Raw genomic sequence first — 27,209 nt, forward strand, 5'->3', positions numbered from 1 at the left:
CCTGCCTCTGCCTCCCGAGTGCTGGGATTAAAGGCGTGCGCCACCACGCCCGGCTCAGGCTGGTGTTTCTTTACTGAGACAGGGTCTCAGTTTGTAGTCCAGTCTGGCCTTGGCTGTGGTCATCCTCCTGGTCTCAGCTTCCAGAGGTCTGGGCTGGAAGGCTGAAAGGTGTGAGGTGTGCAACGACTTGTTTTTCCAACCCTCCTCAGCCCTCCCTCCAAGTCACTCCCTAGCCATATCAGCTCAGGTCTGTCCTCGGGGGTGGGGTGGGGTGAGGGGGTCTGCTCTGAGGGACCCCACACCTGGGCTCTACAAATACCTGCCTCCCAGTTCTTAAAAAATATGAGGTCTGTGTGCACAGCTACCTCAGTTTCCCCCACTTACTGCCCCCTCCCAAAAAATTCAATGCTATTCATTCACACAGCACAGGAAGTCTGTCAGTGGCTTACAGGGCTGTGGGTGGGGACAGTCCTGAGGCCTCCAGACGAAGGCTGAACTTCCTTTTCTCCATTGGGGTCCTTGGCCACAGACCTTCTAACCCGGAAGTAGGTCCGCACTCCCACGGGGGCTATGTCGGACGGAAGCAACGCCTTCCTTACAGGGAATCCAACACTGCTCTGGAGACTGGGATTCAGTAATTGAGTACATACTGTGTACTGGGTCCCATACACCTGGTAGGAGGGGACAAGTGCACCTAGCTATGTGTGGCTCAGGGATTGACAGTCTTGAATACCACCTCATGTGAGGTCTCAGCCCAGCCCGGTGCTCCAGAGGGGAGCAGCCTATGTCTGGTATCAGTTCACGGTGTCTCTAGTCCCATTTATGGAGAGAGAAGCTGGCCTTACATCCTTGTAACCCATAGGGTACTTTGAAGCAAAACCAGAAAAGGGGTGTGCATTTAAAAATGAGAGCCATAGCCCGGCGTGGTGGCGCACGCCTTTAATCCCAGCACTTGGGAGGCAGAGGCAGGCGGATTTCTGAGTTCGAGTCCAGCCTGGTCTACAGAGTGAGTTCCAGGACAGCCAGGGCTATACAGAGAAACCCTGTCTCGAAAAACCAAAAAAAAAAAATAAAAAATAAATAAATAAATAAAGGCGTGTGTCACCACTGCCGGGCAAATGTCATGTTTAAGAACCTATCTTTTGTGAAAGAGCCTAGAGAAAAGATGATTTAACACCACCCCCATCCCCACCCCACCCCCACCCCCGCAAGCCCCGTAGTATATGCTCAGTAAAGCCTTGTGAGAGGTTAGGCCAAAGCAACAAAATAAAAGAAACACTTGGGCAGGCCACATTCGGCCTAGTCAGGGTTGGGCACATAGCAGGTACATTTCAATGCATGCTTGAGGTGGGTAGATTGATACGGGAAGGTTTTCTCCGGGAGAGAGCCCTTTATGGTAATTCTTGACTGTCAACTAGTCATCAACAAGCATCCCAGAGACACTGGGCCGGTGAGGAAGCTGAGGGTGCGCTTCATTTCCTCATTTTAAAAAGGTTTTATGAGGCTGGAGGGAGCTGGCAGCAACCCAGAAAACAGGACATGGGGCCTGGCGGAGAAGCCGCGCAAACACCTGCGGTCTCGGCCCGGCGCCGGCGGAAGCAGCACGGGAGGGGCGGGAGGCCGGGTTTTCTCGGTAACCCGACCCTCAGGAATGCGGTCGCCCCACGGGCCCTGCCACCTGGGGACGGTGCCCACAAGCTCTGCCCTCACACTCCAGGGACAGTCCCCTCTCTGCCTTAGCCCCTCCCAGGGGCCCCCTTTCTGTCTTCCCGGTTTATGAAGCTGATCATCGGTTTCTGCCTGATCAAGGAAAGACTGAAAACGCAAACTAGAAAGTCAAATTTATCTTCGCACTGTGGAAGGGTTTCCGAGAACCTGGGGATTCGAACACAGGCCCACGAGATTTCAGGTTCAATGTGAAGGGTGCACGGTCTCCTCGCTGGGCCATGCGCCCAGTACAAGTCACTTCTCCAGACAATGACCAGGGAAGACAGAAGCGAAAACAGAATCCAGAGTGGGCGCTGTTTCTGCCACCCACTGACCAGCCGCGTTGCACCGCCTCCAGTCCAACCCAGCGCCCGAGACTTTTTGAATCCCTCCACTCCTTATTGCAGTTGTTTTGAAGGTTTAGTAGGAGTTTTTCCCAGAGGATAAGAGCACCCCAAGACCAGCAGGTTAAGTTTCTCCAAATAATAAAATTGAACAATGACTGATGGGGTGTCGAGATGGCTCTGCGAGGAAAGGCTCTTGTTGAGAGCTGACTTGAGTTCACAGGACCCACAGAACGGGAGAGAAGAGACTCTGAAAGCTGCGGTCCTTCCCCAGCCTCTCAACAAGCCCTTTTCCTACAGAAATACAATTAAAAAAAAAAAAAAATCAGTCTAGACAGGCTGCTCCCGCCTTTAATCCCAGCACTCGGGAGGCAGAGGCAGGAGGATCTTTGAGTTCGAGACTAACCTGGTCTACAGAGTGAGCTCCAGGACAGCCAGGGCTACACAGAGAAACCCTGTCTCGAAAAGCAACCAAAAATATTCAGGTCTTACTATTTCTTTACATTTTCCATGCCACTACAAAATGCTCTCTTTGCCTGATAGGGAAAGTGAGTCTCAACAGAGGTAAAACTTAATTTGGTATGTAAACCTGCCTAGGGAAAGGTCCCCAGTCAGCTCAAACCACCGCCTCCAGAGCGCCCGACCATCCCCCACCTGCCAAGGCCAAGTCCCAAGGTCAGGGCGGAGCCTCGTGCGCTCAGCCAAGCTCCGTACGGCCCCGGGGAGAGGCAGGCCTGGCGCCGGGGGCTGGCTGGCCTTGGGCCAGCACTAGCTGGCTCAGTCGTTTGGCGGGCGGCGGGGGGAGGGGGTGCAGGCTGGGATATGGCCCGCGAAGCGCAAACCCCACATGTGTGGTGAGGGGAGAGTCCATCCTATCTTTCTGGATGGTCACTTGCCTACAAAAGGGAATAAAACCTGGGTGTGTGGCTCCCTGAGGCAACAACTGGGCAAGGCTCGGGCGGGGGTTGGGGTAGGGGTGAACCCTCCGAGGCCTCAAAGGCCCCGGGCAAAGGCCCTGAGGTGCAAAGGAGCTCCAGTGGGGTACAGATTGGAGAGGAGTCACAGAGAAGGGATGAGCCTCCTCTCTGGTCTTCTAAGGGTTGTGTTGAGTGTGCTGGGACTTGTTGCTCCCACCTCTTCTACCACCGTTCCCAGCAAGCAGAAAAGCCTGCATCAGGCCTGGTGGCATACTGTACTAATTAAGAGGGTAATTACCAGTCCGGATTCTCTTTTGCAGGCTCCACTCTGGGACCCACATCAGGCTCTAGAAGAGTCAAGAGTAAAAACGTGTACTGCCATGGCTGTTCAGAGGCCTGGCACCCTAGTTCTGTCCTTGGGAGGACAAATGTGTGGTAAATGCCTGTCCTTACAGCACATAGAAGGATCATTTCTCAAGTCTAGCCTGAGCTACAGAAAAATTCTGTCTCAAAACAACAAAGGCAAAAACAAAACAAAAACCCCACAAGCTCACCCCAGAACTTCCATCCATCACCAGGAGTCCCAGGTCAACCTGGGTTACAGCTTTTGCATAGTGACCTTTAACTCCAGCACTTAGCAGGTCCCCATCTGTACATTCCCAGTCAGCCCCAGCTGGAAGGTGAGAGATCCTTGCTCAAAACACAAAATAAAACTCAACAAACCCAAGACTCAAATCTCATGCTAAGATGAGGTGATGGGCACGTCTTTCACGCTGAGGCAGTGAAATCACCCTCAGTCTCCGTCAGCTAGGGTACAGGGTGTCCTAATAACTGAAACCGAAGCAAGGCACAATGGCATATATCAGTCATCCAGAAGCCTGAGGTGGGATTTTGGGGGGCTCAGGAGGTCATTCTGGGGTACAGAGTGAGATTCTGTTTCAAAACGTCCAAATCCAGGGCCATGGCGTAGGCTTAGAAAGTAAAGGTGACTGCACTCAAGTCGGACAGCCTGAGTGCCACACCGGGGAGAACTGACTCCCAACTCTCCTCTGACCTTCCTGGACACACACACACACACAGAGCACAGATACCTACATAGACAAACACAGATACACAACCACACAGACAAACACACTAGCATGTAAAATAAAAACCGAGATCTGTAGGCCGAGGTTAAGAGACTCAGGCCTGTTATTGCCACACTTGGGAAAATGAAACAGGGGGACTGAAGTTAAGTTCATGACTAGCGGAGTCTAGAGGATGAGATCCTGTCTTGACCCAAAACAAAGATTAAAAAAAATTTTTTTTCACCGAGATCAAGAAAAAAACCTACAACTGATGGCTACCCTGGCTGCAGTTGGACTCCACACATCCCATCCTCAGTTTCCCCAAGGAAAAGGCAGGAGGTCAGCTTTTAGGCGTCCAACTCCACCCTGTGAAACTGACAGGGACCTAAGTAGTTGTGGGGACTCTCCAAGGGACCCTCCTCTGCCTCCCCCTTCCTGCCCACACCTGCCAGCTCCCAGCCAGAGGAACCCTGATCGGCGCCCGGCCCCCGAGGGGCGTGCCTTCGGTGGGCGTGACGCGGGGCGTGGCTTCATAGAGGGCCTGGGTTTTTGAGGCCCCGCTCATCGCGCCACAGAAGTGCCAGAGACGGGGGAGAGATAGACGCACAGATGAGGTCCAGTTTGAAAAACAGAGAGGCAAGATCTAGAGGGAAGTAAAGAGGGGAGGAAGAGAAAGGGAGAGAGGCAAGAAACAGCAGGGTAGGGACAGAGACTGCGGGGCAATCCAAGCTGGGCGTGGTGACCCGGCCAAACCGCGTTCAGCCCCACCCCCATGACGTCAACCCACAATGCAGCGCGTTGTTGTGCCATGTAGCTAGCGTCGCTCTTGGCAACAGCGGCCGCCACCAGGCGAGGGCGTCCCGCTCCCGCCCCTTTATGCAAATCAACGACGTCACCTCGCGCCAATGGCGAGCGGGGGCGGTGAGCTCATCGCGGGGGCCGAGGCTATAAGAGTGCGCGCGGGCGGCGCGGGGCAGAGCGGCCGGCATCGGAGCCGGTCTGTACGGGCAGCGGACTGGGGGGCATACGGGGCCCCCCGGGGAGGCCGCGGCCACTCCCCCCGCCCCGGGGCCGAGCTCGGCGGGGGAGGTGGGGATGGAAACGCCCTTCTATGGCGAGGAGGCGCTGAGCGGCCTGGCTGCGGGTGCGTCGAGCGTCGCTGGTGCTACTGGGGCCCCCGGCGGTGGTGGCTTCGCGCCCCCGGGCCGCGCTTTCCCCGGGGCGCCCCCGACGAGCAGCATGCTGAAGAAAGACGCGCTGACGCTCAGCCTGGCGGAGCAGGGAGCGGCGGGATTGAAACCAGGGTCGGCCACTGCACCTTCTGCGTTGCGCCCCGACGGCGCCCCCGACGGGCTGCTGGCTTCGCCGGATCTTGGGCTGCTCAAACTCGCGTCGCCGGAGCTGGAGAGGCTGATCATCCAGTCCAACGGGCTGGTGACCACTACCCCGACCAGTACGCAGTTCCTCTACCCGAAGGTGGCAGCCAGCGAGGAGCAGGAGTTCGCCGAGGGTTTCGTCAAGGCGCTGGAGGACCTGCACAAGCAAAGCCAGCTGGGTGCGGCCACCGCGGCCACCTCAGGGGCTCCCGCGCCCCCCGCGCCCGCCGACCTGGCGGCCACCCCCGGGGCCACGGAGACCCCGGTCTACGCCAACCTGAGCAGTTTCGCGGGTGGCGCCGGGCCCCCTGGGGGCGCGGCCACCGTGGCTTTCGCCGCGGAGCCAGTGCCCTTCCCGCCGCCCCCGGGCGCGCTGGGGCCGCCGCCACCTCCGCATCCACCGCGCCTGGCCGCGCTCAAGGACGAGCCGCAGACCGTGCCGGACGTGCCGAGCTTCGGCGACAGCCCTCCGCTGTCGCCCATCGACATGGACACGCAAGAACGCATCAAGGCGGAGCGCAAGAGGCTGCGCAACCGCATCGCCGCCTCCAAATGCCGCAAGCGCAAGCTGGAGCGTATCTCGCGCCTGGAGGAGAAAGTCAAGACCCTCAAAAGCCAGAACACCGAGCTGGCGTCCACCGCCAGCCTGCTGCGCGAGCAGGTGGCGCAGCTCAAACAGAAAGTCCTCAGCCACGTCAACAGCGGCTGCCAGCTGCTGCCCCAGCACCAGGTCCCGGCGTACTGAGCCCGAGCGCGGGGCGCATGCGCGGACTAGCTGCGGTGGGGGGGCGCCCCGGACTCTTTCGAGACTCGGTGCCCCCGGACTCGACAAGCCGGACCCCCCTTAACTCTGGATGGGGAACCCGAGCGCACGACCCCCGCCCTCGCGCCGCCTCTGTACCCCCAGTCCTGCGCGTGGCTGCCCCTTTGTACCTCCGAGTAGGGGCTCTAAGGGGCGCGCAGCCTCACGCTCTGCCTTTCCTTTTTTTTTTTTTTTTTTTTTTGCTTTTTGGAAGAGAGAACGGGAGTGTCCGATTCCGCCCTATTTATGTTTCTACTCGGGAACAAACGTTGGTTGCGTGTTGAGTGTGTGTTTCCTTGTGTTGGTTTTTTAAAGAAACGGGAANAANAAAAAAAAAAAAAACCTCCCCCCCAACCCCCCTCCGCTCTCTCTCCTCCCGACACCATCCCCTCTCTTTTTGTTTGGTTTTGTTTTGCTACGAGTCCACATTCCTGTTCCGTAATCCTTGGTTCGCCGGTTTTGTGTTTTCAGTAAAGTCTTCGTTACGCCAGCTTGGCTGTCCGCCTCCTTCTTACCCCGCCTGGGCTGAGGGTGGGCGGGGCTGGCCCTCTCCCATCCCCCTCCCTCCTCCTCTAACCTCTTTCCTCCCCTTCCCCCCCGCCAGCGGGCGTGGGGGGGGGAGCGCGGCGTGGGCGCGGGCTGTGCCTGCACATCTGCTGCGCAGCGAGCGCCACCTAGGTGCACGCTGTCGGCCCAGGTCCAGGTGGCACCAGGACGCAATCCTGGATTAGCCTATCAATTTAGCTGGTATATCCTTTAGGAAGAAGAGTGACTACATGGGAAGGGGCAGAAGGTACAGAAAAGAGCTGGGCTTGCAGCCTTTGCTCACTAGGTTTTATTCGCCTTTGTCGGTTTCAAAGGGTACCTCAGACCCAGAGCCTTCTCTGCAAGTCTCTGTGGGAGCCTAGAATCATGTAGGTGCATTTAAATATCTCCCTGACACGCCTCCTCGCAGCACCTGCTCTATTTTGAGGAAACAATATTCAGCGAAGTAAAGCAATTGTCTTGAGTCACATAGCATGTAGTCTTGACTGTTCTGGAACTTTCTATGAAGACCAGTTAGAGCTCCCTCTGCCTCTGCTTCCTGAGTGCTGGGATTAAAGGTATGTGCCATCACACCTGCCTGTTGTGTCTCTGTTTTCAGTGCCCTGGGCTTAGAGCAGATTAATCAAGGTCGTCCAGCTCAGCCCAGTGGGAACATCTGACCCTCGGTCTCCACGCCCCTCTCCCATGTTATAGATACCGTTTCCGGTCAGCCCTGGCCACTGCTGTGGAGACCCTGGGTCTTGAAGCTCTCAGAGTGTCACTGTAGGTGATAAGGTCACATGGTAAGTCCCAGTGGGTAGCAGGTGTCCCTAGACAGCTGCTGAGTGCCTGCCTGCCTTCCATGAATGGAACTGTTTTGTGGGTCCAGCTTGGTTCTGGCAGCATCCTAACATTTGGGAGGCTGAGGCAGGAGACTCCCCAATCCTAGACCAGCCCAGGCTACAGACCCTGTTTAGTAAGACTAAGGCTAGTAATGAAAAGGCTTGAACAGAGGTTCCCTGGATGCTGGGATGACAATCTAGTTTTTACAGTGTGAGGATGGAGCCCAGGGCTAAGTTTCCTGGGCAGGCACTCTCCTGAGCTTCGGGCACTTAAGAGTCCCAGCTTGGGTACCATGGTGGAGCTTTGCAGCAGCTATGAAAGCTATACTCTTCCTTTGTGGGCCTCTATCTTGTGTGCTATGAAATGGGGGTGTCCTGATCTTGGTTCCCCTCTTCCCTGTCCTTCTCAGGGCCAAGATGATTATTATTGTTGTTTTTTGTTTGTTTGTTTTGAGACAGGGTTTTTCTGTGTAGCCCTGGCTGTCCTGGAACTCAGATCCTCTTGTCCTGTCAGGGGCCCCAGTTCCAAGCTCTGTAGACCAGGTTGGCCTCTAACTCAGAAATCCACCTGCCTCTGCCTTCCAAGTGCTGGGGGGATTAAAGGTGTGCGCCACCACTGCCCAGCTGGGCCAAGATTATTGTACCCCTGTTACACAGCAGTGGTCCAGAGGCCTGTTCCACAGGCTGTGAACAGCACAGTAGAAATTTGAACTCTGATCTCTCCTTTGGCCCTTGAAATGTTGGGATACCATGTACACCAGTGTCTGCAGTGTTAGATAGAATCTGGGTCTTTTTTTTTTTTTGGCTTTTTTGAGACAGGGTTTCTCTGTGTAGCCCTGGCTGTCCTGGAGCTCACTCTGTAGAGCAGGCTGGCCTTGAACTCAGCAATCCGCCTGCCTCTGCCTCCCGAGTGCTGGGATTAAAGGCGTGCGCCACCATGCCCCGCTGGGAATCTGGGTCTTTATAAAGATTTGTACTGTTGTTTGAGATGATGTCTTACTGTATAGCCCAGACTGGCCTCCACCACAGAGGCCCAATGAGGTTTTGTTGATGTTGGGAGTGTTTCCAGTCAGCTGATCAGAGCCAGGCTGGGCCCTTCGAGCCTGTGACTCAAGCACTTGCAATGTAGAGGCAGAAGGGCCATGAGTTTCAGTCCAGCCTGGGGTATATAAGGAGCCTATCTCAAAACACCAAGGACTCTTGACAGAGCATATCATGTGCCCAGGGGGCCTGGGCTCAGAGTTCTGTTCCCCAGCATGGAAAGGCTGGCTCTGCAATTCAAGTACATTTCTTTCCCTGAGTCTCATCTAGCACATGGGCTAAGACCACCATATCTAGGTGCCCAAGGAAACAAAAGGCTCACTAGAAGTGCTCACAACAGCTAAAGGACAGAGGAGAGAGGCAGGGAAAAGCCACAGGGTTGTATGTCTGCTCTTTGCATAGAGACCTTGTTCTAGTAGCCCCTTGGCCAGGAGAAGTGGTTCTGGCTTGAGCCTGCTGTGCATAGGCCAAGGTGTGTGTCAGCCTTGGCTGGAGCACCTATGACTCACATTGGGTATGAGCCCAGCCTGGGGAGGTGGCCCAGAACATTGGCTTCACTCCATCTACCCCCTCCTAGGGCTGTGGCTCACACTGCATGCCCTTTTATTTTTTCTACACAGGGTCTCCATATGTAGCCCAGGCTGGCCTGGAACTTACCAACATCCATGAACTCTCAGGTGCTTGACTGTTGCAGGCCATATGAAGCTTTGCACACGTCTTTTCATGCCCTCCAGGAGATGTCTCCAGGACATCTTGGAGGCTCGGCAGCTATGTCAGGTGGTGACAGACCTCCCTCCAAACACAAGGGGAGAGGTGGGAAGACTAGCTCTATGCTCAGAGCCCTAATTTTCCTTCCGTGTTGGACCATCAGGACAGCTCAGATCCTCTTGTCCTGTCAGGGGCCCCAGTTCCAAGCTCTAGAACCCTTTCCCCTAAATGCTGCTGGGGATTGGTCGGAACTCAGCTGGAGTCATAAAGACATTTGGGTGCCCCGGTTCCCAAGGCTGGCTGTCAGGGCTGGTGGCTTCAGCTCTGGGGATAGGTGAGTGGGCTGGTGGGGGTACCACACTCTGTCATCCAGCTCTTGCCAAGAATGTCTGCATCCTCTGGACTGCGGTAGGTAGCTAGGCCCTTAGAGATTGTATTTGGGTCCCTCAAGCCTTGATGGTACTGTCCCTTGGGCACCAACCCTGTGAGCCTGTTTTCCTTCTCCAGCACCAAGGTAGGGTGGTCTTGCTCTGTGTGACTAAGATGGAGCAGAGGGGTCTCGGAGATGTGCTCACAGGCATCCCTAGACCACTGCCCTGGTGCTCCCCCATTTTCTCTCCGTTCCCCACCCCATAACCCTGTTTCTCCCCCCTCTGCACTCTTAACAGGCCCTGCATCACCTGGTATCTTTCCTTTTCTTTTTTAAATAGGGCCTCATGTAGCCCAGGGAAGCCTTGAACTCACTGGGTAGGTGGGGTGACCATGAATTGTTGTGCTCCCCAGTTCCCATGGTCCAAGCCCCACTTTCCCTGTGACATGGGCATCATGGTCTGATGACAATCGCTGATTGTGAGCCTGCTGGCAGCTCCTCCCAGCACGCTGGGGTTTTGTCTCGCAGGTGTCTCTGTACACATGAGTGTTCTGGGATTTGGATGAAGATTTGGGTTGCAGAGATCATAGAATGGGGGCTCAGTTGCTGACCTCATGCTGGCTCATTGTTGAAGCCAGGGGTGTCTTGAGGGCCTGGGGGACACGGTGACTGCTCCAGGACTGAGGACATCCCTGGGACCTGTCCTGAAGGAGAGGGCTGGTGATCACCCTTGTTGACTGGAGTCAGGGAGCCAGGTTCTGCTGTGGAGCCTGTAGTGACCGTGGAGTGGACAGGTAACTGCACTTCTGGGACTCAGTTTTTCTTTCATTTTTATTAGACAGGGTGCTACTATGTAGACCAGGTTAGCCTGGAATTCACAGAACTTCATCTGCCTCTGCCTCCTCACCACATGCCTGGCATCATATTGTTTTTTGAGATAGGTTCTCACTGGCCAGTGGCTCACAGTTTCGTCAAGACAGAGTGAGTAGCCAGTCCCAGGGACGTTGCCTTACCTCCACAGCTCTGGCTTATAAACAGGAGGTTTTTCATTGTTGTTGTTGTTGTTGTTGTTGTTGTTGTTGCATAAGACAGGGTCTCAATGTATATCCCTGGCTATCTTGGAAGTTGCTATATAGCCTCAGACTCACAGAGACCTGCCTGCCTCCACACAGCTTTTCTGTGTTCTCAGGCTAGTCTGGCCAACATGGTACTGTAGTTCTGAGCTGTTCTAAGCTCTGCCTGTTCCTGTGTGGCGCACACGGGGCTTGAGAGGGGCTCAGGGCTATTCTTATGGAGGGCCTGAATGGTTTCCAGAGCCCAGAGGCTCACAACATTCTGTAATCACAGTTCCAGGAGCCATCCTCAGACCTCTGGGGATACCTGCATGACCACAGCAGTGTCCTCGTCAGTCTCCGTGTTGTGATGAAGTTCATGCCCAAAAGCAATTAGGAAGGGGAGGGTCTGTCAGGCTTACACTTCACACCCATTGAGGGAATTTAGGGCAGGAACTCCCACAGCGCAGGAACCTGGAGGCAGGAGCTGATGCAGAGGCCACAGAAGGGACTGCTTACAGCTGCCTCCCCATGGCTTGCTCAGCCTTCCTTTTCTTGTTTTTGTTTGTTTGTTTGTTTGTTTGTTTCTGAGACATGGTCTGTGTGTGTAGCCCTAGCTATCCTGGAACTAACTTTGTAGACCAGGCTGGCCTCTACCACTTGGCTTACAGTCTAACCATAAGGAGGGAGGCGTTTTCTCAGTTGAGGTTCCCTCCTCTGATGAATAGCTTATGCCGAGTTGACATAAAACTAGACAGTAGAGATGTATAATAACACTACAAGTAATGGTTAATGAAATCAAATGATAAAATGGACTGGAGAAATGGCTCAGTGATTAAGAGCACTGACTGCTGTTCCAGAGGTTCAGTTCCCAGCACCCACATGGGGGCTCACAACCAACTCCCCTGGCTTCTACAGGCACTGCACCACACCCAGTGCACAGACATACACACAGGGAAAATATTCACATACGTGAAGTGAATTGTAAAAGCCAACAACCAAGGCAGCGTGACAGGATGTAGGCGACTCAGCCACCATGTGCAATGGCTCGGCAGTCATGAAGAGCAGCTCGGATCCCAGCACCCACAAAATGACCTGAGAGATTGTACCCGTCTGTAACCACAGTGTGCACTCATATCACACACATACAGATCCACATATAAAACAATGGTTTTTAAAGCCAGATATGGTGGTTCACACCTTTAATCCCAGCGCTAGGGAGACAGAGGCAGGTGGATCTTTGCGACTTTCAGGCCAGCTTGGTCTACATATAGACACGCTGTCTAAGAAAAAAAAAAAAGAATTAAACCGGTCCAATCCTGATTCTGGATTAGTCTGTCTCTTTGGTACTGCCAGCTCTTGCCTTACGTGTTTGGTAGATGTGTTATTAGACTCAGATGTGTTTGTTGTTGCTTGGTCTGATTGTGTCTTCTGTGGATATGAGGCATAAGTACCTCAGTCTGGAACATAGCCATGGTAGCCAACCATTCTTGTCTCTACTCATTTGCCTCCAATATAACCAGATCTTCGTGTTTAAAGTATCTGGTAGTAAAATTAAGTTAGGATCACTTGTCTGACATCATTTATCTATGTAGACAGGATCTCATTCCTTAGACCAGGCTGGCCTTGAACTCACAGAGAGTTGAGTGCTAGGGTTAAGTGGGTGCTACCAGGACTGGTCTAGATTTTGCTGTTGTTGTTTTGTTCTCTCTCTCTCTTGTTTTTTGTTTTTTGTTTTTTGTTTTTTTCTTTTGGTTTTTTGAGACAGGGTTTCTCTGTGTAGCCCTGGCTGTCCTGGAACTCACTCTGTAGACCAGGCTGGCCTTGAACTCAGAAATTCACCTGCCTCTTCCTCCCAAGTGCTGGGATTAAAGGCATGCGCCACCACGCTTGGCTTGTTTTCTCTTTTTAAAAATTGTTATATGTATGGGTACTTTACCTGCGTGTGTGTCTGTGCACCATATGTGTGCCTGTTGAAGCCAGATAGGGTATGAGATCTGCTGAGACTAGAGTTAGGGACAGTTGTAAATGGTGTGGGTGCTGGGAACAGAACCCAGGTCCTCTGCAAGGGCTACAAGTGCTGTTAACCACGGAGTCACTCTAGCCCTGGCCTCACTTTTTTTGATTGCCACATATTAGCTTGTGTGTAGAGGGTGAGTGCACTAGATGTCCATGCAGAGGCAGAAGGTAATGGCAGCAGCTGGTTCTCTGCTCCCATTGGCTGGGTTCAGGGGAGAACTTGTGCTGTCATCCTTGGCCCCAGTCACTCCTCACACTGAGTCTTCTTGCACTCCCTACTTCTTGCTTGATAGTGTGCTGAGTGGGAGTGTCCTGGGTGTGTGCTTTTGGGTCTTACCCTTCTAGATAGTAGAGACATGGACATCCTCTGCTCTCCAGTCTCATGTGTCCTTGGGACCTCTTAGTCCCTGTTACGCGCACGTTAAGTTCAGGTGCCAATTGCCAAGCAACACTGAAGTCTTCCCAGGCCCTTCTTGTGGGATGTCCTCTGTCCTGCCCCCCCCCCTTCCTGACCCTCACAATCCCCCCTGCTTCATCCTCTCCCTCTGTCCTCCCTGCTTCATTCTCCCTGTGCCCTCCCTCCAAGCTCTGTCCTCCCTCGGCCTAGTCCACAGCCCCACCCACTCCTGTTGGTATTTCTAACAGAACCAGCCCAGAGCACTGCTGTGTACATTTCTTGGAATGAAGAACTGAAGACAGCCTCCCCTGTACAGGCTGGCTTTCAAGATTACATCTTCTGCTCCTTTGCCAACTCTATGACCCTCCAAGGTAAGGAGATGGCTGGACCTGCCTTGAGTGCCTCTGCCATGCACATAATACATCATGCCGAGGTTACAGGTCTGAGGGCTGCTGGGTGGTGGGGTCCCTGTTCTCTGTACCTGCTGTCCAGCAGGGACCCTTAGGTTGTGGGCTCTCCACTCTTCACTGCACAGTGACGCATCTGGTCACAGTGTGTGCACCGCCACCCACCTGGTACTCACCCATCAACACTCACCACCTACCTCTCTGCCCCTCACCAACCCTTCTCCCACCCCTCCACGTATATCTAACCATTCAAGAACCCATCTCCACCGACCCACCCACCCATCTATGCAAACCCTCATCTGTCCATCTGTCCATCCTCCCTACCTACCAAACCTCATCCTTCGCCCCCTCCCCCCACCCAGACTTTTCTGCCTGGCTCAGGAATGGCAGCAATGCAGCCAGAAGCTCAGCTCCAGTTCCAGAACCTCATGTCACCTAGCGGGCCACGCCTCCCTCAGCCTACCCCCATTCACCAAGAGAAAGTGGCCAAGCTACGTCCTCAGGTCCAGAATGACTTCTGTCCATCCGAGGAGCTAGCAGTGTTACCATCACAAGAAGTGCCTCGCCTGCGGGCGGTGGTGGAGAGCCAGGCCTTCAGGAACATCCTGGTGGATGAGATGGACATGATGGTGTCACGGGCAGCCACTGTCATCCAAGCCAGCTGGAAGGGCTACCGGCTGCGGCAGAAACTCATCTCCCAGATGACAGCAGCCAAGGCCATCCAGGAGGCCTGGCGACGCTTCAGCACGCGCCGGCTGATGCACTCCAACAGGCTGACTGTTAAGAAAGCGAAGAGGGAGGAGGAAGAGGACATTCCTTACCACCAGCCACAGCAGGTGCGCTTTCATGCCCCAGAGGACCAGCCACCAGTCATGGTGACTAAAGAGACTCAGTTCCCGTCCTTTGACAATCTGGTCCCCTCACAAGCCACAGTAGGTCCCTGTGCCAGCAGAGTCCCCGGAGGTGGTCCCCATCCACAGTGTGTGATTGACAGATTCACAGTTCCCAAATATCAACCCTGCATGTTGACCAAGACTTTTCGGAGCTCTTGTCTCATGAGACACTTGGAGGGGGACAGTCTGAAGATCAGGCATGTGGCTTCCAAGACCATCAAAGTGGGGGCCCTAGAGGCAGCAGCAACAGGGAGATATGGCCAGGCCATGCATGGATCTCTGAAGACCCAGACCCAGGCTCACACAGAATCAGATGTCCCCAAGGCCCCACTGCATATATATCCAGTCAACAAGACCCACACCAAGGTGTGTCCAATGGCTGCTGCCGCCCCTGAATCCTCAGCCACAATGTCCACAGCACCAAGGAGTGCACCCCAGGCACACCCCACATCCCCAGCAACTGTCATGAAGATGCAAGCAGCAACCAGCCCGACCTCCCCAATGATCAGGCTCCCAGCTCCTGTGGGACCCAATTCTTCACTCTCTAACACACCACAGATGCAGATGCGTTCCATGATGCCTGGGGCCAGGATACAGCCCCCAGGTTCTGCTGTGGCCTCTACAATCAAGGCCTTACCACACTTTGGAGCGCCTGTCATGAAGGTCCCACTGCAAACTGGCTCTGGGTTCACAATGACAAAGACCTCACTCCAGATGAGACCAATGACCAGAAGCCAAGCTCAGACATACACGGTGTCCACTTCATCCAAAACCTCCCCGTCAAGCCCCACGGTCAAGCCTTCACCCCAGACACGCCTGGCAGCTATGATAACCAAGACCCCAGCTCAGTTACGCTCCGTAGCTGCTGTGTTCAGGACCCTGTGTGGTGGTACAACTGAGGCAGTAACCTCAAGTCCCAGGTGTTCACCCCCAAGTCCAGTGGTTGCTGGCAACACTCCATCCCAGGTCCACTTGAATAGCACAAAGACCAAGGTCACTGTGAGCACCAAGCAGGCCACCACAGTCGTCAAGGTGAACTCTCAGTCATACTTGGGCAGGTGCGGCTCCCAGGGGAATCTAGACACCATAGTTCCTAAGCCTCCAGCCATGTATCCACTGGAAGTAGAAAAGATGAAGTCATGTCCCGCAAGGTCCCCCAAGAAGGAAGCACGTCTCAAAACTAACACAGCCATGGCAGCCAGAGCTCTGTCTTGGACAAAAATGATGGAAGATCGGAGCAAGGCCCTGACTCAGATCAAGCAGAGGGCAGAGATCATAAGGGTTCACGTCAGGGTGTACATGCCTGAAGAGATTCCTGTGACCCTGACCCAGGCCCAGCTGGCTGTCCCCCTGACCAAGGGCTCCTCCCAAATCCAGCCGCCTCCCTGCCAGGCCCGAACTCTGCCGGCCTCACCCTTCTGTAAAGCTGTGTCCCAGTCTTACATGCCCTCTGGGCTGGCCCATGGCACACCTGAAGGACAGCGTCCACCTGTAGGTCTCTCTGCCTCCCTGTCCTCCTCACCACTGGCCGCACACCTGATGTCACTCACAGCCCAACTCCAACCTGCTTGTGAACAGGCCAGGTCTGTGTCTCAAGATCATCTGACCAGGTCATGTCCAGCCTCAGCCCCTCTGCAGGCAGGGTCCTCAGGGACCTTAGTTCCTCCTGAAGTGTACCCAAACACATATTCACCTTCCTCTACTCCCCAGCACCACGTGGCCTCTCTCCTGGCAAAAAGCTCATCTCAGCTGCGTCCACCTGCTGAGCATGCCAAGACCATGAACACTAAAACCACCAAGACAGCATGCCAGGTCGGTCCATCCACTAAGCTCAGCAAGGCCCCATCCCTGGCCCAGCTCATTACATGTCTGGCTAAGGTTCCGTCCCAGGCCCAGCTGGCCACTGAAACAGCCAAGTGCCTCTTGGCTGCCCACCCTACCACTGACCTCAGAAGCAAGACCCAGTCACAGACATTCCTGAGCTCTTCCAAGGCATCTGTCCAGTTGTGGCAACATTTGGGGACACTTAGCACTGGATCCCGTGTCAAGCCAGATGACAGGAGCGTGGCCCAGCCCCAGCTCCATAGCCATGCACCAAACAAGACCATGCAGAACTTACGTTCAGTAGCTACAGATAGCCAAGGCATGCTGATACCTCTGATGACTCCCAGTGGACACCCAGTGTGCAATGCAGAATCCTGGGGTGACAGTGGACGGGCACAGACCCCACCTCCATCTCCTGTGCCCAACCAGGCAGTGTCCTGCCACGATGACCTGGCAGCATCTGTTGCATCCCTATGTGCAGACCTGGTGGCCATGCTGGGCTCCCCTGAAGACCTGCGGACACTCCTGGTCAAGACACTTTCTCAGGGGGAAGTAAGGACGGCATTGAGTCAGGCCCTATCCCGGGAGGTCCTGGGGCCGTCTGTGGTCAAGGCCCTGCCCCAAGGCATGCTGGGAATGGCACTGATGAAGGCTCTGTCGTGGGGTGAACTGGGTATCTCCCTGTCCCGGGCCCTGTCCCGAGGTGAGCTGCGTCCAGAACTCAACAAGGCCACACAGGGCAAGCTGGCCGAGGTCCTGTGTAAGGCCTTGACAGAAGAGGAGAGGGCCACACTCAGCCAGGCGCTGTGCCAGGGTGAGCTGGGTGCTGTCTTCACTCAGTCCTTGGCCCAGATGGCCCAGAGGACAGGCACCTTCCTCCCTAAGGCCACCTCAAAAACAGTGGGGAGCCGGATGACCACAACGCCTGCCCCAGTGGAGGTGACTTGCAGCGGGAGTCTGTCGGTGGCGTGGGGACCTGCGATGGGTCCTGTAGGAGCACGGTGTAGCAAGGTCAGGCCACCATGGGAGGGCTTGCCCTGGGAACAACCTGATGGGATCCTGGGGGAGAAAAGGGTCACATTGGAAGGGTCACCCTGCTCGCCACAGTCCACCGTAGGCTCTTTTACTGGAGGGAAGGTCACCGAAACTTACTGCTGTCCTCTACTCAAAATACCCACGCTGTCCAGGGAGGTAGGTTCGGTCCTTTATTCTGGTCTCTATCTGAGGTCGTTGGATATTGACTCCATGGCTTGTGGTGAGGGTCCCCATGTCCCCAAGCGACTGTCCCAGCCACCACCTCCTAGTCCATGGCAGCCACTTGTTGCCAACGGTGTAGGCCCAAGCAGTAACCAGCCGCCAGTGATCAGTAATAGCACAGCCCCAAGCTCCTGCCAGCCATCTGTGGCCAGCAGGGTACCCTACCCAGGGTCGTCGTACCAAGAGGGCAACGTGGTGGCCAGCAAGCACTCGGGTCGAGTGGGTGATGGGAAGTCCCCCATGTCCCCATGGCCCTCTACCACTTGTCATGGCAATGTGTGTCAGTGTCCAACCCCAGGGATGCACAAGAAGTCTCCCTGTGGCTACTGCTCTTCCCTAGTCAGGAGTCGCAGCACAGTGCCCAAGGAGACTTGTAAGCAGGTCCTGCCGTCAAGTCACAGACGAGTAACGGCACCACTGAGCAGTAAGGACATGGTTACCATCGTCAGGAAGGTAGCCGAAGAACAGCGTAGTGCTCAGCCATCACCAGTGTCCCCAAATCCTAAGTCACAGAAAATCTCCAGCAGGTCTACCCTCAAACAGGAGAAGCACCCCCAAGTGTCCTTGGCCCCACCCCATTCCCTGAGCCAGGCCACTGATCACCACAGGTCCCTTCTGGATGAGTTACTGGCCAAGATCCCACAGCACCCACAGATTGTGTTAGCCAAGAGCTATCCCAGGGTCCGCTGCCAGGACAGCTGTAACTCTCAGAACTCCTTGCAGAGCAGCCCCTTAGCTAGCGCCTCCATTCCATCTAGATTGCCACCTTCAGAGGGTCTGGAATGTAGCAGGGAGGGTAACATGCAGGAATTCCAGCCAAAACTGAAGGAGATCAAAGAGGCAAGGTACAGGCTCCAGGGGCAGCTGGAGAGAACATGCCCAACTGGTCTTCAGAGCACGCTCCTCAAGTTCCAACAGCCCACTCTGGGACTTGGGTCCCTCCTCTCTAGCAGCACCAGCCTAACCTCAAATCTCCACTGGGACTCAGATAGTGGGTCTGACTATAGTACTGGGGACCTGACTGAGGGACTGTCCCAGGACTCAACCTGGCATAGGAGGAGTCAGGTTCAGGCCAGGGACCAGAAACCAAATGGGGTCACTTTCCTGGATCCTGTCCAACCCAAAGACAAACTGGCTCATGGGGGAGCCCCAAGCCCTGGCCAGGCACGCAAGACCAGTGAGGGATCTCAATTCCTAAGCCAACCATTAGAGGCCAGGGGGCTGTATCCAAGCTCATCTCAGTCTGCAGGGTCCAGTGCTGTGCCCCCAAGCCTGGCTCAGCCATCCATGGGCACTAGGGTGTCCCCAACCTTAGCCCAGCCATCCATGGGCACTGGGGTGTTCCCGGGCCTGACAGAACCACTGATATATTATGGGTCACCTACAAATTTTAGTCATCCATTTATGTACGCTGGAGGGTCCCCAATCTATACCCAGAAACATATGGCTTCTAGTGTACCCTCAAACTTTACACAGACATCTGCTGCTGGTGTGGTGACCTTAAACAACCAGTCAGTGAGCACTGGGGTAACTTCAAGCCAGGCTCAGCCATCTGCCACTACCCACAGAGCCCCGAGGCCCACTCAGTCACCTCTGAGTAGCTGTCCACCGCCTGGCTCCTCCTCCATGCCCACACAGGGTGCAGGGCATCCAGACTCAGTCCAGACATCTGTAGCTACTGGGGTGTTTCCTAGCTTTTTCCAGCCATTCCCATCCTATAGCATGCCTTCACATTTTGCTCAACCTTATATGGCCACGGTTGTAACCCCAAACTATGTGCAGCCATGTATGTCCCACAGCATGTCTCCAAGTCTAGCCCAGGCTTTCATGGTCAGTGTTAGGTCCCCAACCCTGGCCCATGCATCTGTGGCCAACGGGGCATCTCCAAACCACAATCAGCCAACCACAGCCAGCACTGTGGTCCCTGGAGTACTCAAGGTGCCTCTGTCCAACAGGGTGCCCCCCGGTCTGAACTCCCCATTTCTGGCTCCCAGAGTTTACCCTGATCTCTCCAACGTCCCCGCGGCTACCTTGGGAGCCCTGAGCCTGTTGCCGCCCACTGTGGTGTGTGGTGTGGGTCGCGGGGTCAGCAAGCCGGCTTTCGGCCCACAGCAGCACACACAGCAGGACAGCAGGGCAACTCAAAGCCAGGCCCCCATGTCCAACCGAGGTGGGGCACAGCCATGTGCGAAGAGTACAGCAGGCCAGCCATCGCTGGGAGTCTGCAGCAGCCCAGGTGGAAACCTGATAGATGCTAGGAGCCAGTCTGCCCCTCAGAATCCCACTGTTCACTCTGAGCCTACCCAGGCCAGCAAGGGGTCCCCAAGTCCTGTGGCTCAGCCCACGTATGGCCTTGGCCAGCCTTCCGTGGCTCCTGCTGTAGGGGGCAGTGTTCCATGCCAGGCTTTGTTCAGGAGCATAGCCCCAGGGATGCCCCAGGGTCCTCTGGCTACTGGACTATTCCTAAGTGTGTGTCAGGGGGACAACCCACTCCCCATGGCTGCCTGGGCCTCACCAGCAGATGTCCACTGGACTCAAAATCAGGCTGCCATGGCCACAGGTGTGGGCCAGAGCTCATGCCCAGCTGTGATGCCCAGGATGCAGGTCCCAGCTGAGCTCTTCCCAAACCAGCTGGGCACCAGCATCCCTCAGCCCTGCGCCACTCTCCCTATTACATTAGACCCCCAGCTCTTCTCTATGGCCACCATGGTCCAACCCAGTTATCAATATGTAGGTATGATCATTGCCGATCCAGCAGGTGCTGTGGGCGGGGCTTTGCCCCAGGGTTCTGTAGATGGAGAGGCGTCTTCAGCACTGGCTGCCAAGCCTGTGCTTGAAAGCAAGACTCCCAACCTTCCTCAAGTGTCTAAGATCAAGGATGTAGGCAAGAGTCTCCCCCCTGAGTCCACAGCAGATGGATTGGCCCAGTATGTCCCCCCAGAGTCCATGGTGGAAGGTGTGGTACAGAATGTTCCCTCAGAGTCTACAATAGGTGTCAGGACCCAGAACCTATTGACAGAATCAGTGGTTAGTGGTGAGGGCCAGAGCCCCCCCAGAGATGCTGGGGCCAGTGATGTGGCCCTCAACTTCCCTCCATGCCCTGTGGCTAGCAGCAAGGCCCCTAGTCACCCTCAAGAGACTGATGGTGGTAGGAAGAAGCTGAGCCCAGCCGTAGAACCCTCACTAAGCTCCCAGAGTCCAAGAACCTGCCCGAGTTTTGTGGCCAGCAGGACAAGTAGCACGGCACCACTGGGGTCCATGCTGGTAGGGATCTGTCCACGTCCCTTTCAGGCGACACAGTATAGGGAAGTCTCCCAGGTCTCCTTGGCACCATCTGTCAACAGCCTGGCCAATGCTCACTCTCCAGCATTACAGAAACTGGCTGAAGACCCACACCACTCGCCCACAGTCTTGTCAAGTGCCTCACAGATTAGCCAAGACCCTGGGCTGACAAAGCATGTAGGTGTCGATGACCTGACCCTGCCAAAACCAGGACAAATGGCTGACACAGTGTCCTCAACAGTGGCACCTAGCACAGACTCTGTCAAACCACAGGGCACTGAGACTGAGTCAGAACTGAGGGCAGGCCTTGGAGCGACAGGAAGAGAGAGTCATGGGCAGAAGCCTCTGGTCGCTGAAAATGCTCTCAAAGACCAAATATTCTCAAAGGCTCTGTTGAACAAGGAAGCTCCCAGACAAGTCAACAGTGCGCCCCCTGTCCCTAAACAGGCCCCAAGTTTAGGTAAGAGCCCCATAGCCAGTAGCATCGCTGTTCAGCCCTCAGCCTCAGAAAGCAACAGTGGTCCCCAGAACCTCCTCCCTGCTCCCAGGGTCCCGAGCTTGCAGAAGGCCGCTGTGGACAATTGGAGCCAACTTCTGGCTCCCAGTGTCTCAGTGGCACCACTGAGTACAGGCAAAGCTGGGACAGCTGAGTTGTCTCTAGGGTCAGAGGAGGCCAAGCCTGGAAACCCCAGAGCTGTCAAGAGCTCAGGGGGGACAGACTCAGCACCCCCATCTAAAAATGGGGTGTCTAGTGCCTCCCAGTTTGGAGAACCTCAGGGCCACACCAAGAGTGACCACCAAGAGTCCCTCACTGCTAAAAAGTCCTACCAACCCAATCAAGTCAGCTTTGTCTCAGAGCTTCTAGAAGGTCCCATGAACAGATTGCCCCCCTTTAGTCATCCACTCAAGCTGCTACCTCGGGTCTCATTGGACAGTCACAAGGAGCCCTCAGGGACATCCACGGTGGGCATCACACCCATTACCCATGTGGGGGATGCGAGGAGACAGAAGGCAACCTCAGGAGTTCAGAGGATGTCTCTGGCCCATGAGCCATCATCAAGTGGCTCCCAGAGACCCCTTCTTGATGAGGCTGCCCAGGACGGCAGAGAGGCTGGTCTGCCAAAAACAATGCTGGACCTCACCACACACCCTGACCAGAGGCCCACTCCTGTCACAGGCCCCAGAGTTAGCTATGATAGGGGTTCCCTGGTCCCAACCATGCCCCACAACCAAAATGTTGAGTACATCAACCGCCCTGTCACTGGCTATGATGGGGTCTCACGAATCTCCACTGCACCTCACAGCCAAAAACATCCACAGGTCAGAGTCCCTAAAACTAGTTTTAGTGAGGGCTCTGAAAGAGTCCCCACCATGCTCTATGGCCACAGACTTCAACACATCAAGGTGGGTGAGACAAGCCTTGGTGGGAGTTCCCGGGGCCCCAGAACTACACCCCACAGCCACAGACCCCATCTTGTTACACACCCCAAAACTGGCCATAATAAGATATCCCCACCCCCCACTGTATCCCAGGGCCCTGTGGATGCCGGCCTGGCTGCTGGCCAGTCATGGAATTCCAAAGTCCCCAACGTATCGGTCAGAGCCACAGCACATGCTGGGGCACCCCAAGGCGTATGGTATCCCAGCAGGGGCCACAAGCCATGGGACCCCTGTGGTGCAGAGGTCAAGCTGGACCGCAAGCCTTCAGCTGAGCTGCTGATGTCAGTACAGGGCATGGAGAAAGTTGTCGTCCAGGCCGTTGTCACCATCCAAGCATGCGCTCGTGGCTACCTGGTGCGCCGCACTGTGAAAGTGTGGCACCAATGGGCCACCATCATCCAAGCTACGTGGCGAGGTTACCGTGTACGACGGAATCTGGAAAGGCTGTTCAGGGCCACCACCATCATCCAGGCTGCCTGGCGCGGCTATTGCATTCGCCGGGCCCGGGCCCGCCAGGTACTGCTCCCTACTGCGTGGCCAGAGCACAGTGGTCGAACCAAGGGAACCTTGGACAACAGAAATAGCTCCGAGCACCGCTGCTTCCTATCCTGTCAACCAGATGTCTGCAGCGTTTGCCAATCCCTGGGTCCCCCGGTAGAGAGTCCGCCCAGCGTCGTGATGCTCGTGGGGTCCCAGCCACGCACTTGCCACGTGTGTGGCCACACACTCTCCACACGAGTGGTGCAGGGCTTTGGCCAGGGCATCTCGAGCCAGCCTGTCTCTCGATGGGCCTCAGCATCCCAGCAGAACACCCTTCTTAGCCAGCAGCACAGAGCATGCACCATCATCCAGGCCGCCTGGAAGGGCTACAGGACCCGCCGGCAGCTCAGCCAGAAGCAGTCTGCAGCCAAGATGGTTCAGGCCGTGTGGAGGGGCCATTACACTCGAAGCTGCCTCACCACGGATGCACTCTTGGGAACAGGAGGCCCGTGGAGCATCTCCAGGAACACTTCACGCCATACCTCAAGGGCTTTCTCTTTGCACTGGCCTGACGTCTAGACCCCTCCCTGGCTGTGGGCAAGAGACACCATCATGGCCATGTGGCCTCATGAGTCTTGTGAATAAAGCATGCTACAGCCTGACTCTGGTTATGTATCTTGAGTTAAGGGAGGAACAAGGGGAATTCTAGATCCTGCCAACAGCAAGGAGTTCCAGTGTCTCCAGCCAATGTGGTATCTATAGTTAGGCTTGGGGAATCTTAATTATTTTTTTTAATATTTTTATTACATATTTTCCTCAGTTACATTTCCAATGCTATCCCAAAAGTCCCCCATAGCGCCCCCCACTTCCCTACCCACCCATTCCCATTCTTTTGGCCCTGGCATTCCCCTATATTGGGGCATATAAAGTTTGCAAGTCCAATGAGCCTCTCTTTCCAGTGATGGCCGACTAGGCCATCTTTCGATACATATGCAGCTAGAGACAAGAGCTTCGGGGTTCTGGTTAGTACATCATGTTGTTCCAACTATAGGGTTGCAGATCCCTTTAGCTCCTTGGGTACTTTCTCTAGCTTCTCCATTGGGAGCCCTGTGATCCATCCAATAGCTGACTGTGAGCATCCACTTCTGTGTTTGCTAGGCCCCGGCATCGTCTCACAAGAGACAGCTATATTTGGGTCCTTTCAGCAAAATCTTGCTAGTGTATGCAATGGTGTCAGCGTTTAGAAGCTGCTTATGGGATGGATCCCTGGATACGGCAGTCTCTAAATGGTCCATCCTTTCATCACAGCTACGAACTTTGTCTCTGTAACTCCTTCCCTGGGTGTTTTGTTCCCAATTCTAAGAAGGGGCAAGTGTCCACACTTCGGTCTTCATTCTTCTTGAGTTTCATGCGTTTAGCAAATTGTATCTTATATCTTGGGTATCCTAAGTTTTGGGCTAATATCCACTTATCAGTGAATACATATTGTGTGAGTTCTTTTGTGGAACCTTAATTATTTTCCAGGGGCCACAGGTCACTAACAGGGAATCCTGTGTGTCACATGGCTAGTGATTTGTAAAATGTCACATCTGGGACCAGTGAGATGACAGTTGGTTAAGATGCTTGCTACTGAGCCTGTGTGTTTGATCACTGATGGGGAGAGCTAACTCACCTATCTCCCTGAACACACACACACACACACACACACACGGCATGTAGGGACACACCACATAAACACACACACTATATGAAGGAACAAACACCAAATATACATAAATTAACCTGTGACAGGCACACACCTGTCATCTCAGCATGGCTGGCTGAGGCAGGAGAATCACCAGGAGGTTTGGTTTGGGTCAGCCTGGGCTACACAGTGAGACCCTCCATGGCAGGGACTAGCCCACTTTGACTTCCTTAGCTTGCTTGTACCTCCTTTAGAAAATGCTAGACGGTTCTAGCTGCATCCACCGTGCTGTGAGACCTACCAGAGAAGGCATTTCCACCTAGGTGAGCCAGAGGAGTCTGGCGGCCAGAGAGACATGGGTATTCAAGTCAGGTTTGGGGCAGCCATAGAAGGGGTATCCCTGGGTGTCTGGGGACAGGGGCCACCACGTGTCTTGAGGCTTCAGGAGCACAGTTCACCCCGTGCTGAGGAGGCGCTGGGGTGCCAAGGAGGAAGGAAGGGCTGGAGGGAACCCCAGAGCCCCGCGCAGCCCGTCATTCCTGCAATCCGCCGGCAGGGGCCGCGCGTGGGCCAGGCACTTCTAACCTGGGCGCGCACCTGCAGCCTGGGCAGACTGCAGGAATGGCGAGCTCCTGGCTGCTGCCCCTGGCGCTGGCTCTGCTGCTGTTCGGCGACTCCTCCGTCATCCTTGCATCCAGGGGTAGGCTGGTGGAGGGAAAGGGAATGGCTCCGGTGGACAGTGGGGCCGGGACACAGGGCTTCAAACCCTACTCTCCCCTTTCCTCTCAGACACAGTAGAGTTGGTAGCAACCCCTTAGGATCATCTGAGTTAGGCAGAAGCCAGTGGTTTCCGGGACACTTCAGGGGCTTCTAGCACAGTCCTGCCCCATCCAGAAAGTGATGAGGGCCTACACAGCCGCCCCCTTGTCATACCAGGGATCTGGGCTCACTTTCTGTTCATTCACTGTCCCTGTTCCCTTTAGGAGTCGTGGTGACAGACTTCCTTCCAGCTTCTTTCTTTTCTTTTTCTTTCTTTCTTTCTTTCTTTTCTTTTCTTTTCTTTTCTTTCTTTCTTTCTTTCTTTCTTTCTTTCTTTCTTTCTTTCTTTCTTTCTTTCTTTCTTTCTTTCTTCTTCTTCTCTTCTCTTTTCTTTTCTTTTCTTTTCTTTCCTTTTTTTTTTTGACAGGGTTTCTCTGTGTAGCCTTGGCTGTCCTGGAACTCACTTTGCAGACCAGGCTGGCCTCGAACTCAGAAATCTGCCTGCCTCTGCCTCCCAAGTGCTGGGATTAAAGGTGTGAGCCACCACCGCCCGGCTTCCAGCTACTTCTTTAGACAGTTGATTTATAATAGTTGATGGTTTTATTCCGAAAGCCCCACAATTATCCCTGGAAGCCCAGACAGGCTCCAGCCTGTGGATGACTCTATTAAGGACAATTGGCACAGCTTCCATCTCAGAGACGGAAAAGTGCAATACCAGGCACATTGCCAAAACACCCCTATTTTCCTTTATTTTTTTATTTTTATTTTTTGATGTTTTTCAAGACGGGGTTTCTCTGTGTAGCTCTGGCTGTCCTGGAATTTGCTCTGTAGATCAGGCTGACCTTAAACTCAGAGATTAGCCTGCCTCTGCCTCCTGTGTGCAAGACTAAAGGCATGAGACAGGTTCTACTCTCCTTTCTGTTTAACTTTCCAGAAAATTATAAAGACCTATTTGGTGCTAGGTTCTTAGTAGAACTGGAGATTGCTACCACCTCCTCTGTCATCACTTAAAACCTTAATTAATTAATTAATCAATTAATCAATTAATTAATTAATCAATCAATTAATTAATCCTGGTTTGGCTTAGGGTCATTTCACTTCCTCAGGAATTTCTCATCGAGTCTACTCACATCCTTAGGTTCCTTTGCCACAGGGCCTGGGAGACTGGGGTGTGGGAAGTGGGGTCAGCACCCCCTTTCAGAACCTAAATGTTATTTCCTCATATGTGCTATGTGGGGTGAGGCATGGGCTGGGCAAAGCAGCCATTGCAGCCTGTGCCCTGCACACCTGGGTGGAGCGACCTGGATCTGGAAGGAAGCCATGGAAGGAGGGAGAACAGGAACTATCTCCACAGCCTCTGAATGTCTCCAGGATGGGGGAAGGGTGCCGTGGGAGGCGAAGCAAGGCAGGAGGGAGGGATGGTGTGTCAGAGACCTGAATCTTGGTGTTGGCTCGGCGGTAGAGGGTGTGGCCAGCATTCTGGGGCAGAGTTCAACTCCTAGTTTAGGTCAGGGCTTCCCAGTTCTCAGGGTTCTAGAAAGTTCTGGATGTGGAGGTCATGCCTGCACCCGAGTGACAGAGCTGAGTAATGTTTCAACTTTCTGGGACTGTTTCCCTTTCTGTAAAGCAGAAGTCACAGGCAGTGATTGAGTTGTAACAGGTGGCACTCCAGAGCCTAGCTCTATGGAATCAGGCAGGGTTGCATTAGGCGGGCCAGAGCGCTGGCAAGCTAAACGCAGAGCGCTCATGTTCAGCCACAGGTATGCCGGCCAGGGGCTGAGATCGAACTTAAGCAGCGCTCCAGCCCAGGATGTCCATTCGCCAGCTTCATAGACACATATCCACATCTTGGTTTTGTTTTGTTTTTTTTCAGATGTTGATTTCACACTATTCTTGAAGAGTTTAATAGCAGAGAAAGGCTCTGATAACACCATCCTAAGTCTAGAGATACCCCCTGTCCCCACCTCCACAAGTCCAGAGACAACCCCTGTCCCCACCTCCACAAGTCCAGAGACA

At 54.5% G+C, this 27,209-nt stretch overlaps 3 protein-coding genes across 7 annotated transcripts in view; all 3 read left to right on the top strand.

The window, feature by feature from the left end:
• The first annotated feature begins 3,817 nt into the window (after positions 1-3,817).
• Jund (JunD proto-oncogene, AP-1 transcription factor subunit) lies at positions 3,818-6,703 on the top strand. The gene has a single exon (XM_021170039.1). It carries the CDS (start codon positions 5,131-5,133, stop codon positions 6,154-6,156), a length of 1,026 nt encoding a protein of 341 aa, XP_021025698.1. The 5' UTR covers positions 3,818-5,130; the 3' UTR covers positions 6,157-6,703.
• A 2,902-nt stretch (positions 6,704-9,605) lies between these two features.
• Iqcn (IQ motif containing N) lies at positions 9,606-23,406 on the top strand. Of its 3 annotated transcripts, none has more exons than XM_021169617.2 (4): positions 9,606-9,737; positions 13,416-13,538; positions 13,937-17,302; positions 22,364-23,406. In XM_021169617.2, exons 3-4 carry the CDS (start codon positions 13,958-13,960, stop codon positions 23,327-23,329), a joined length of 4,311 nt encoding a protein of 1,436 aa, XP_021025276.1. In that variant the 5' UTR covers positions 9,606-9,737; positions 13,416-13,538; positions 13,937-13,957; the 3' UTR covers positions 23,330-23,406. The 3 variants fall into 3 exon arrangements, with proteins under 3 accessions (XP_021025276.1, XP_029336863.1, XP_029336862.1); XM_029481003.1 differs by having other exon boundaries at positions 9,607-9,663; XM_029481002.1 differs by lacking the exon at positions 9,606-9,737 and adding an exon at positions 10,234-10,493.
• A 1,625-nt stretch (positions 23,407-25,031) lies between these two features.
• Positions 25,032-27,209, top strand: part of LOC110300546 (platelet glycoprotein Ib alpha chain-like) — a 4,486-nt gene continuing 2,308 nt past the window's right edge. For 2 of the 3 annotated variants that reach the window (XM_021170761.2, XM_021170762.1), the window contains exons 1-2: positions 25,032-25,134; positions 27,067-27,198. In XM_021170761.2, coding sequence (XP_021026420.1) covers positions 25,056-25,134; positions 27,067-27,198 — 211 coding nt within the window. In that variant the 5' untranslated portion in view covers positions 25,032-25,055. The remainder of the gene's footprint in view (positions 25,135-27,066; positions 27,199-27,209) is intronic. The other variant, XM_021170763.2, reaches the window with a different exon arrangement.

This window comes from Mus caroli, chromosome 8, assembly GCF_900094665.2.
Source record: "Mus caroli chromosome 8, CAROLI_EIJ_v1.1, whole genome shotgun sequence".
Lineage (NCBI taxonomy): Eukaryota > Metazoa > Chordata > Mammalia > Rodentia > Muridae > Mus > Mus caroli.